At 38.2% G+C, this 12,072-nt stretch overlaps 2 protein-coding genes across 3 annotated transcripts in view; one reads left to right on the forward strand and one right to left on the reverse strand.

Moving 5' to 3' along the window:
• The window catches only part of arl14ep (ADP-ribosylation factor-like 14 effector protein), a 32,519-nt gene extending 26,476 nt beyond the window's left edge, over window positions 1-6,043 (forward strand). For both annotated transcript variants that reach the window (XM_060911225.1, XM_060911224.1), the window contains exons 3-5: window positions 392-520; window positions 1,541-1,602; window positions 5,041-6,043. In XM_060911225.1, the coding sequence (XP_060767208.1) occupies window positions 392-520; window positions 1,541-1,602; window positions 5,041-5,269 (420 nt within the window). In that variant the 3' untranslated portion in view covers window positions 5,270-6,043. The remainder of the gene's footprint in view (window positions 1-391; window positions 521-1,540; window positions 1,603-5,040) is intronic.
• Window positions 6,044-8,292: 2,249 nt separating this feature from the next.
• fshb (follicle stimulating hormone subunit beta) lies at window positions 8,293-9,889 on the reverse strand. The gene is made up of 2 exons (XM_060911785.1): window positions 9,655-9,889; window positions 8,293-8,816 (listed from the first exon to the last, which is right to left on the reverse strand). Exons 1-2 carry the CDS (start codon window positions 9,823-9,825, stop codon window positions 8,589-8,591), a joined length of 399 nt encoding a protein of 132 aa, XP_060767768.1. The 5' UTR covers window positions 9,826-9,889; the 3' UTR covers window positions 8,293-8,588.
• Between the last annotated feature and the right edge of the window lie 2,183 nt (window positions 9,890-12,072).

A 12,072-nucleotide genomic window follows, 5' to 3' on the forward strand; every position in this document is an offset into this window, starting at 1 on the left:
ACAGGACTGGAAGTTGTATTCTACTTGTTTTTAGCTGATGTTCGCCAACCATTCATACAATTTTATTTATTCATTTTTTAAAATTAATAATCGATATTTGGCGTCAAGAATCGATGCAGTATATCGTGAAAGTTAGTATCGCGATGCATTGTCATGACGATTATTTTGCACACCCCTACTTGTTTACCCATGAAAGTTGGCAAGTGAGAGATCCTCAGAAAGGAAATGTGTGTCAAAAGTTTTTTTTTTTTGGGGGGGGGGGGGATACTGCACTGAAGTTGTTCCACAGTATATGACGTGAAATAAAAGATCAAATTTAATGATTTATGCTATAAGCTGTAAAATAAATAAATAAAATAAAAAATTACTAATGCACTTAAATTCTTTCCAGATCGAATTACGAAAAAACCGTGGCGGATTGTGGTCAAAAGAGGAATCTCGTCCCGGTTCACTTTCTGATGGAGGCAAACAGCAGTTCACAAAGGACAGGAGACAAGTCTCACGAGATTCTGGCCAAAAGGTAACATGCATACAGCTGTTTTACAGCTGAACCTGAAGCATGTTTCTTACATTTTTTGTACTGTTGTTCTCTTTACAGGGTTATTTACACATGGGGGGGAAGTATGCAATTATTACCAAAGAAATGTATTTTCCTTTTCTTTAAAAGATGATGATTATGATGGACAGTTTTTGACCCCACTATTGTGTTGAACTTATCTGCTGATCTTCTATATGAAAAAAATGAGGAATATCCTCGAGCTCCTTGGAGAACAGAAGACGCTTTAGTCACGGTGAAGCTTGTGCAGAGATATTTTGTGATTTATATAGCTTTATTAAACCCAGAATTATTAAAATACCATTTTCCGGAGCACTAAAGCTCAGACTAGTCAGTGTTCGTGTGTAACAGAGCAGTTGGAGCCGTTCTTATTTTCATTTTCTTGACTGACGCTCAGAACTGTTGCTATAAGATGTCAAAAGCGTTTGTCTGTAAATTGATAGTGTAATGACTCCCAGCAGCACCACAGTGTTTATTGTACATTTATCTTCTTGGCGACTAAAAATAACAAAGCGAGACGTTGCTTCTTTTCAACGTTTACTGAATTAAACAAGAGAACAAAATACAGCGTCTGCTTGCATAGTTGTCTAACAAGATGGCCGCACGCCAACCTCAAAAAAAACCTTTACGCAAATCAAGTTACGTTCAACGTGGATCAATGCATCTTGGGTAATGAAGTCTATTTCAATGTATTTCCTAAACAAATGACTAATAAACTGTCAATCTTAATGTTTATATCAATGAAATGTCAATTATGTGTATTACTAACTTACTAATCCTTTTAACTATTCTTTTAATAGTCTCTTCTAAGCAAATATAATTCTAAACAAAATAAATTCTCAACAGTGTTTTCTGGTACAGTAGTACATGAGTTGGGACATAGCCTATGACTCGGGTGGACCTGATAAATGGAAACAGTGTTTGAAATGCATTACTGTGATGGAAAAACAAGTTAAATTCAGATGTGTCTTTTTTTAAACACAGGGAAAAATGGGCAATGACGCATACAGGAGACGTGGAGGGGTGAAGGTCTCATCCAACGACAGGTATCAGATTTAAATTTGGGTTCCTTGTGCAAAAAATTGACATGGACACCAGAGCCTAACCGATAAATTGGCGTACTGATATGAGCTGATGAATGACAAAAATGTTTATAATGGTTGATGAATGATTTAAGAAAAGATGGTTCCTTTAACCATGTTATGAGTGTCGTCGCTTAGAGGGCACACTGCGACTCTACTGTTAGCCCCACACGTGTTTGGAATGGCACAAATCACAACAATCAGCTGACCTAAGCAGAGTAGCAACGGCGTGTCGAACAGATGAAGGCGTTCAGTTATTTTAAAGAAGTCGGTTTCTGGTGCACATGTAAATGAATGGTATTTAGTATAAATACAGAGGTGATTATAGGTAATCGTGCTCGCTGGTTGGTTGAGAAATTCGGACGATTTCTCAATAATCACCTCGAGCGACTTGGCAAAATGGCGGCCAACCACTTTGTCACCGTAGTTGAAGAAGAATTACAAATGATGAAAGAAAATGCTGTTCCTAAAAGCACTAAAGATGCGACAAAGTTTGGTCTAAAACTATTCAAAGGTAAGGTGGAATTGTGATATATATATTTTTTTTATCTATTTCAAAACAAGTCTGCGCCACGCCGTTATTACATTTGCATGCTGCTTTTGAAGATTGAAATTATTATTTTTTTTAAATAATCACCTGTGTATTTGCACTAAGACAGTTATCCACCTCAGGCTCAGTGAATATCAGTGAAGAATAACCTCAGCTTCATTTCAGTTATTATTCACCGATCTTCACCTTGCCGTTGGTGAATAATTGTTAAATATGTACATATTGTATTTTTTTGTTTAAGTTTTAACAGACATTATTTTTATATAGTTCCTATCAGGGCCGGAGTGGGCCCTGTTTTCAGTCCGGGAGTTTAATTCACATTCAGGCCACTTTGAAATGGAGGAGGAATTTGAGTACATTAAAAAAGATAAAACAAATAACTGTTCTTTCACAATGCTTTTTATTTGGTTTAAATTCAGGTAGTGACAATGTATGTTGTTCGTCGTTCTCTGCATTACTTTAGGGTTAATAAAACTTCCATTACGCGGTAGTTTAATGACCACAAACGTAATGCAGAGACCGACGAACGGTTTCATCTAGTTGAGACGGGGCTCCACTTAAAATTGGATGGTGTGTGGCCGCGTGTCTAATCCGCATATACATTTATCTGTGTCACCAACATGTCCCAAAGTTCCTTAGTGAAAATATTTGAAAACACATCCAAAGGACATGCATCTTCAGAAATCGGCATCTTCGGCCCGGGTGTGGGAATAAACTTTTACGTCGGGGGCGAAATCCAGCTGACTGCCACTCCAAATAGCAAAGCAGCGAGTATGGCTGATTGTTTCGCGTTATTTAAGACGAATTACACAACACATTTTTAGTCACATAGTCTTAAAATAACGAAAGCACCCATCTCGCGTGCATTTGAACCAATGCTTGTGCATTACATGCCGCATACGCCTCGAAAATAATGGCAAATCAGTACTCAGCAACCGGCAGATAAAGCGTGAGGGCGCATTAGGCAACTCAAAAATGGTTAAATGAAATGTAGGCTAAAGCAAGTGTTCGATTCTGCTTAGAATATTGGCATACGCATACACCTCTTCTAAGTTATATATTTAACAACAATTATTTAACATCAGATATGACTTCTAGGCCTATGTGTTCATAACCACAATGTGCGCACGCCTGTGGAAACGCACGGTGCGACAGCGAGATGAAATGGGCTGGATGAGGAAATAACGCGCAACAGCACATTTGGGACCTGTTCATCTAAAATTGTTAATAACTGGGATGTAAAGCAATGTCCGGTTCTTCTTAGAATTAAGACATACACCACATCTATACGGTGTAAATTGCGAGATTTCACATGACATCAAAAAGCTGAATTGACATCGCAAACTATCGACACATTATAGGCCTAGCATAGACTGATAAAATCGACAAACAGGGTTATCATACACCATATCTTTCGTAACCTACCAGCTGGTCTTGAGAACATATATGTCAATTTGGCACATTTTGCTGCCACCTCCTTCCTTTTTTTAAGCTTCGCCCTTTCGGTTCCACCTGGCCTCTTTCTGCCCTCCATCACTGACGCGCGCTGTTTCGCGCCAATGTTGTTTAAGTTCCCCGCAATACAGAGGAGGAGTCTTGGACCAAACCAACTGCAATAGAGGGGAGGGAAGAATTTCCTTATTTGGTAGCGCCTATTTAATCTGCTGCGATGCTGTCGGCGTCTGGGCTGCCATGTGAAAATGCAGAGTGCAGTTGAATGTGATGATTAATGCAAGAATAAGATCAGTGACCAAAATTAGTGAAAATTATTTTCCCCATGCTCCAAGCAGGCCACCATTGATGGTTTGGGCCGGGGATGGTCCCGGCTAAATATAGGGCCACCCCGGCATTGGTTCCTATACAAATAAATGAAAGTAAAATGTCATAAATTATTATACATACAGGACACTTTATCGATGGAATAAAAACACGTTCTATTCCCTTCTAGCAGGTTTCATTCATTTCATGCAATATTGTTAGCATATCTTGCGTCACTCTACCCAATGGAGAATGAGCGTTGAATATGGTTTACGATATTGCATGGATGGTTGTCAAGACAACATGACGTCGAAGACGTAAAACTTCCACGCTAGTGAGTGACGGACAATTTGTAAACACGAACGGCCACCAGGTTTGCTTCGTTATATACGGAAGATTTTGAGAGAATTTTGAAACAGAAAGATGCGATGAACACCTGAAAGGAATGTGTATGTATGATGATGATCGCTGGCTTTTTTTTTGTGATAGATGTATTCAGTTCAGCTGCTCTTCTTCAACTCATTCAGTATCATGCTAGCTGAATGGGATATATCTGATATACCACGAAAAAAAGCCAGCCAATATTATTTAAGTATTTCATAATTATATTAACATTGCATATATGCAATCATGAAGATGGATTAATTTTTTTTTTTCTAATTAAGTAGGCTGTACTGTGAAAAAACATAACTAATAAATATGCATGTTTCCAAATGAATAGTTATGTATATAAGCCAAATTAAAGTAATTCTGCTGTGTACATAGTTAAACCCCCCCGGAACATTTAGGCCTGTTTGACTATTTTGTACTATTCACAATATTTTAAGACATTTCTATTTTAAATTAAGACTTTTTTTTTTTTTTAATATCAGCTGATAATATTGGTTATCAGAAATCACAGACCTTTTTTGATTATTTGTATTGCTACCAAAAATCCTTTATCGGTCAGACCCTGATGTAGATGTTGAGGAACTGTTGTTCTGTACTGGAAAATCTTTTAACAATTTTATAAAGATTCAATTGAAGCCGTGTAATAATATCGGCATGACAAGACTCGCTCACTAAAAGCCACATTTCTGGATTCTCCAAATCAGGCAGGTCATGACGGCTAAGAGCAAAGTGTACGACAGCCGAGGTCTGCTGATCTCCTGTGGCAGAGACCTGTGCGACTGCTTGGATGTGGACTGCATGGGCTGCTTCTACCCCTGTCCCGAATGCGGCTCTCGTAAGTGCGGCGTCGAGTGCCGCTGTGACAGGAAGTGGCTGTATGAGCAGGTGGAAGTGGAAGGAGGCGAGATCATCCGGAACAAGTTCGCAAGCTAACTAGCGAGGAAAGAAAATTGAGATGGTGTTGGGGATTCAACGCTTGGTGTAAATGTTAAGGTCTCGATTTTGTACTAACTTTCATCTAGTTCACGTAAAGGTGTAAAAGGACTCAAAAGGCCAAATGGTCATCCAGAGACGTTGCTAGCTTTTGGGTTTGTAGTTTGGATATAAGGAGAGTTTCCGACTAATGTTATCAAGAAATGAAAGAACTGTAATACTGTGTAGATACGAACTGAACACGATGGCATTCGAAGTTTTTCTTTTTAACTGCAGAACTATGTTACTGTCTGGAAAACTGAGGATACTTCACCAGGCTCACTTTCTGCTTTACCTGCTCTTCATAACGAAGCGATTGGTCCTTTTAAAATCCACTCAAAAACAAGTTCTTCCCTTATGTTGTAAATTCTGCTGGAAGTCTGATATGAATGATGTGGAAGCCCAGGCTGCATCACTCGCTTCAAAGCAGTCATGATGTTTACTTTACAGTTCTGCTGTGTGGTATCGCGTTCCATTGCAGTTCCAATAATTAGCCCGGTTTTCTACATTTTCTATATAATTAACGATGACAGTCATAGTTTGTTAATAAACCATCCATAAGTTACCGCAATATCTTAGTCGAATGAATTAAATACAACGTGTCATTAAATGTTGATCATTTGCTGAACTCTGGTCTCACTGATAGACTGGTACCAAAATCCAGAATTGTGACACCCAAAGGCATTTTTGAGACAAAGTCGGCAACCAGTCTTATTTTGTCAATTTGGGTGTGCCGAATTCAAATCTGCAATATGCTGAGCTCTATCTGACCTCTGTTGACCTCTAGAGGTCATTGAACTTTGGGCCTGTAAACATCTCAGCTGAACCCAGTTTCTCAGCTTTCTAAGGAATGAAATGTACTAAAATGATTAATGAAGTTAGCAAATGGCCTTGTTTGTTAAATGTTTGGGTGCTGAATTCATTTTTCATTTGTAAAACGACATATGACCTCTGATAACCTCAAAGTCATTAAACTTGGCCTATAGGCCTATGCATTTAATGGCATTTTTAAACTGACTTTACTCCCCCAAAAAGAATATGAACAGACAAAAAACAAATAGAAAGGAACAAATACAACATTAAATGCCAGTCCATGCACATGTGACTTACTTTTCACAATGAGAATGCCTAGGCGATCACCTTACATAACATTGCATTACATTTAGCGGTTATTGTTTATACAAAGCTACTGAAAAAAGGACAGATTCAGCAGCATACAAAATGTGGGGGCATACAGGGTATACAGGTTAATCAGGGTTAGTATATATGAGAGTTTTTTTCTTTGTTTTGTTTTTTTTTGTTTTAAACGGGGTAAAGCCTTTACAAAAAACAAACAACAAAGAAAAAAACTCTCATATATACTAACCCTGATTAACCTGTATACCCTGTATGCCCCCACATTTTGTATGCTGCTGAATCTGACCTTTTTTCAGTAGCTTTGTATAAACAATAACCGCTAAATGTAATGCAATGTTATGTAAGGTGATCGCCTAGGCATTCTCATTGTGAAAAGTAAGTCACATGTACATGGACTGGCATTTAATGTTGTATTTGTTCCTTTCTATTTGTTTTTTGTCTGTTCATATTCTTTTTGGGGGAGTAAAGTCAGTTTAAAAATGCCGTTAAATGCATAGGCCTATATAAAGGCCAAGTTTAATGACCTTGAGGGTATCAGAGGTCATATGTCGTTTTACAAATGAAAAATGAATTCAGCACCCAAACATTTAACAAACAAGGCCATTTGCTAACTTCATTAATCATTTTAGTACATTTCATTCCTTGGAAAGCTGAGAAACTGGGTTCAGCTGAGACGTTTACAGGCCCAAAGTTCAATGACCTCTAGAGGTCAACAGAGGTCAGATAGAGCTCGGCATATTGCAGATTTGAATTCGGCACACCCAAATTGACAAAATAAGACTGTTTGCCGACTTTGTCTCAAAAATGCCTTTAACTCCTTAAATAAGCACTTTTTTGAATTTTGGTATCAGTCTATGATGGTCTGAACATTTTGTTGATTTGATTATTTGGCTTATATTTAAAAAAAAAACAGTTAATACAAACTTTAATTACGTTTCTCATGTAATCCAATGTCTTGGTAATGGTGAGTGTCATTGTCTGTCGGTTCGTGTTAAATCATTGTTTAACCCAGTGTCTGTTTAGGGAACCTTGAGGTTTTATCTGCAGTGCTATTCTACTACTACGAAGGTGTCAAAATGCAAAACCTGTATTTGTGTAGTGCTCAAAATCTGTATAATTTTTCCTTTCAAGAGTCAGGATTGCGCTTTTAGAAGGATGAAATTTCTCAGCGTAATCAAGACCAAATCTTCAGGAATGTGCAAGGAACTACTCATTACTGTTTTTCACCAGATTTCAGTTGGATGACTTTAAGAACAGCTTTAGTAAGACTTCCTCTCATGTCTGTCTTATGCCAAGACGTTCATTCTTTTTTTTTTTTTTTTAATTTCAGGATTAAAGAAAACGTGTTAATTGTTATCTGTGGAAATCATATCTACGGTAGATGACTTTTTTTTTTCTTCTTCTTTGCATTTGGAGTATTCTTTTAACAGCATATATTATCTCTGTTCTCTGACTTTTTTTTTCTAAACTATTTGTTGATTAAAGGTTTGCTTTTCAATTTTTGTTACCGCTTCATGTCTCTAATTGGTTGATATTGATGCTGTTCATACGTCATGCATAGTCACAGACACAGTTTGAGTTTCACATTGATTCATCATCTAGTTGATTAGGTGTGAATTGGAGCAAAACAAGCCCGGCTCATGGGTTGTGCTCTTTGGAGTAAATGCAAAGTAGAGAGAGGAATTTCGTAATTGGTCTCCGAAGAATAATTATAAGCTGTGGTAAGCACTCGTGCATGCATCTCTTATCCAGCACAAAATAGTGTGTGTGTGGAGTCTGGAAGCTGCTGCAGTGTTACAGAAACAAAGATGCTAATGCTGCATGTGAGCTGTTTTAATGAAGCAGTGTTTACATGCTCAGGTGATGCTGAGCAACAGCACATCATGTCCTTCATGATGTTCAGGGTCACAGACAAACAGAACAGACCTGTGTCAGATTTGTAGTAGAAGATATCGGTGTGTGTGTGTGTTTAATTTGTTTCATATAAATAATTTTTGTAAAGTTGTGTATGAGTAATAATGGTGAGAAAGGATAATTAACATGATGGATGAAATACAATATTTCAAAATAATATTAAGACACCAAAAGTGGTCCAGGTTGTTGCGAGGGATTTGGGCTGTTGGCCGAGCTGATGCGACTTGGTTCAGTAGTAGGCGTGTGGGTGGCAGCTACTCGGCTGCATGCTGAAAGCGCTGCAGTCTGTGATCTCGGTGTTACACTGGCTGCACTCACAGCTCAGAGCCACAGGGTAGGTGAAGGACGAGTCAACCCCAGGAGCACAGCCTGGCAGCTGGATAGTTTCATACATCCAGTCCCTGTAGTTACAGCTGTTCTGGAAATACGGTGCAATTGGGCTGCGGTATGCTCTTTCCTGAAAATATAACACAATTTTCATAATGATGTCATTTTACAGAAGAAAAATGTCATGTTATCTTTATAACATTTAGCTGTTATGTAATGTCTTCTATAAAATAAAATCATTTCAGAATTAGTGTTTGAAACATAATGGCAAGATAAATACAATCCCTCAATTATTGCTTCGTTTTGGTTACTTAAAACAGCATTTTTAATTAAAATACATATATATTTTATACAGTTAGGTACAACAGTGTGTACCTCTGCTTTATAGTCTATGTGCAAAACAGAATTTCATATCCATTTAATATTCTTTTGAATCTAACTCTTTTTATTCTATCCACCTTTACCGGATATGTGCAATCACATGCTCTGATTGGCTACTTGACTACTAGGATATCAGCTCATATACCGTGAGTAGAGAAAAACAAAATGGAGCGTGTTGCTGAACCAACCGAGGATGAAACAAAAACTACTCGAAAACAAAACCTCAAAAAAAAAAAGCAACACAATATGGAATGAAAATATTTGACGTTAAGAACGTATTTTTTTTTAAATTTTCAAGTATTATAGCATTTTTCACAAATTGCTACTGCTATTTCACTGTTTACATTCTAAACAGAAATGATTTTGTTTGACATTTTGTATAAAGTTTTTATTTATCGAATTTGCAAAAAATAAAAACGCTGTTTCTTAAAATCCAGTGAATGTGAATATGATAAAAGTTATTCCACTCAATCTCGTTGTACATGGCTTATAGCCAACTCGGCTCTACACGCTTCATCGGTTATCAGCTCATGTACCACTTGATTTCGTGGAATAACTGTTAATGAATCTTAGTCTTTTGACTGTACCTGGGTCTGGCAGAGGCCAGCGCAGGCCGTGGTGTTGATGGTGATGCAGCTGCCACACTCGTCGCTCTCCACAGTGATGGAGATGTTGGTAAGACGACAGCGAGCCTTGCATTCTGACCCCGCCCACACCAGCATTGGAAACAGCAACATCATGGTGACTCCGCGCATCATCACCTTGAAGTCAGCACTCAAAAAAAAAATTATGTGGATACCATAATGGCAATATATTTAGCTAGAGCAGGAGGTTAAAATCAGGTCAATAATTATACGTTTTTGGTCAAAAAATCCAGATCGTGTGTACTCGATAATGGGAATTTGTTTCAATGGTGTGGGTGTCTCAAAGATGATGATGTGTGCGTTTCTAACAAGTATACGTGAGGAAAGAATTTCACTGAACTTGTAGACATGACATTTAAAGGTTCTTCAAATGTTAACCTGTATACATCTAAGAGGATAAAATACAAGCAAGCTGAAAATCGGGTGAAACGATAATGCAAGACCTGAGGTTCTCCTTACCTGCTGGAGATTCTTTCTGTCTTATGTTGTCCGTCAACATTAGCCATCTTACTTATACCCTCCTGTCAGCCCAAACACCCACCTCAGGTCCAAAGAGGCTCCAGTCTTATCTTTGGGTCATATTTCCAGTTTTGTTTTTGTTTTTTTTCTGATGCCATTTGTAGAGGTAGACTCTAATCCCCAAAGCTCCATAGCCTTGGCATTAAGTGGTTAGTCTGAAAGAGGTTTAGTCTGAATTGTATCCTGCTGAAGCGTCTAGAGCTTCAAGGTCAAACCTCCCACAAACCTCACAACGGAAAACACCACTGGATCCATCAGTGTATTCTGCAAATTGGAGAATAAAGACAACAAGATAAGATGCAAGGGACTTCCTAATGTCTTCTATTTTTAATCTACTAAGCAGTTCATTGTAGGATGTTCCCTGCTTGGCTGGTACTGTCTGAAAATGTGATTAAGTCTTGCATAGATGTGTGGAATAGTTTTATAATTTTTATAACAGGGTTTCAGTTAGAACATTCTTAGTATAGATTCCCAGGGAGAGTCCCCCCCCCCCCCCCCCGATTTGCTAGACCATTGAATGGGTGAATCAATATTGACCTTCTGTCAATCAAGTCTTTTACCCAATTCCCACGGCGAAGGTCATTAATCATTCTTCACTCCAAGTCCACACTTTAATCACACCATGTGCATGCATCTGCTCCGAACTCAATTTGTCTGCAACCTTCAGTCAACACAAAAGAAATCTGGGATACATACAGTATACAAACCACATCTTCTAGTGCATTAAAAAAAAACTTAGATGAAGGTAATGCAGTCATTTCAAACAATGTTAAATACCATCAATTTACAGTCAGCTCAGGAATTATTGGCACCCTTCAAGCGAATGTGCAATAAAAGTTTTGCATATGGAGAAGCCATGGCCTAATGGTTAGAGAAGCAGCTTTGGGACCAAAAGGTTACCAGTTTGATTCCCTGGACCAGCAGGAATAGCTGAAGTGCCCATGAGCATGGCCAACCCCCAACTGTTCCCCAGGCTGCTCTGGGTATGTTGTATGTCACTCTGGATGTAATGTAATGTAATGCATATAATGATGAAAATATTTGCTCAGTTGGAGAGCCAACTTACCATTACTCAAACAAAATGCCATTCTTTTAGGGTCATATATAATAGCAACAGTGCTTTTTCTCGAAAACTGGTGTCCTGGGGTGGGTTTCCCAAAAGCATCGTAGCACAAAGGTCATCATTAAATGGTAGAGCGAGCATCACAATGAACATTCTCTCTCTCCTAGTTAAGATGCTCTTAGCGTTAAGAAGCTTTTGGGAAACCCACCCCATCCATATAAACTGATTTTGACCAAACATGAGGACGAGTGCATTTAAAATCCCTTTTTTATCCATCATCCCATAGAAAAAACTGAATCGATTTCAACACAATAGACTGATAGTTGATGGGGGTTGATTTGCACAATTCAGGTAATGGATATAAAAACACAGTTAAACAACCTATTGATCACAATCAAGGCCAAAAATCAAGAAAGATTAAAGATTTGTCAGGGATAGTATGAAGGACAGTAAGAAGCTTTTGAATTTCATTTATTTCTGCATTCATGTTCAGTAACTGTTCTATCCTGGTAAAAGTCACAATGGAGCTGGAACATGTTCCAGTGTGAGTCAGGAATACACTTAGGATGGGATGCCAATCCATCTAAGAGCATCATTCACACATTCATTCACACCTAGAAGCAAATTAGAGTCAGTGGCATGTTTTGGGGGAGGGGAAGAAACCAGAGAACCCAAAAGAAACCCATTTGGACATGGAGAGAAAATGTGAAACAACTCCACACAGACAATAACCTGAGCTCATGATTAAACTGAGGACCTTGGAGCTGTGAGGTGGTAAT

Source organism: Neoarius graeffei, chromosome 27, assembly GCF_027579695.1.
Source record: "Neoarius graeffei isolate fNeoGra1 chromosome 27, fNeoGra1.pri, whole genome shotgun sequence".
Lineage (NCBI taxonomy): Eukaryota > Metazoa > Chordata > Actinopteri > Siluriformes > Ariidae > Neoarius > Neoarius graeffei.

Bases quoted from the DNA above. Each gene is read 5' to 3' on its own strand.
- fshb (XM_060911785.1), bottom strand. From the start codon at position 9,825: ATGATGCGCGGAGTCACCATGATGTTGCTGTTTCCAATGCTGGTGTGG. The intron at 8,817-9,654 runs GTACAGTCAAAA...TTATATTTTCAG, and splicing joins CTGGCCTCTGCCAGACCCAG to GAAAGAGCATACCGCAGCCC.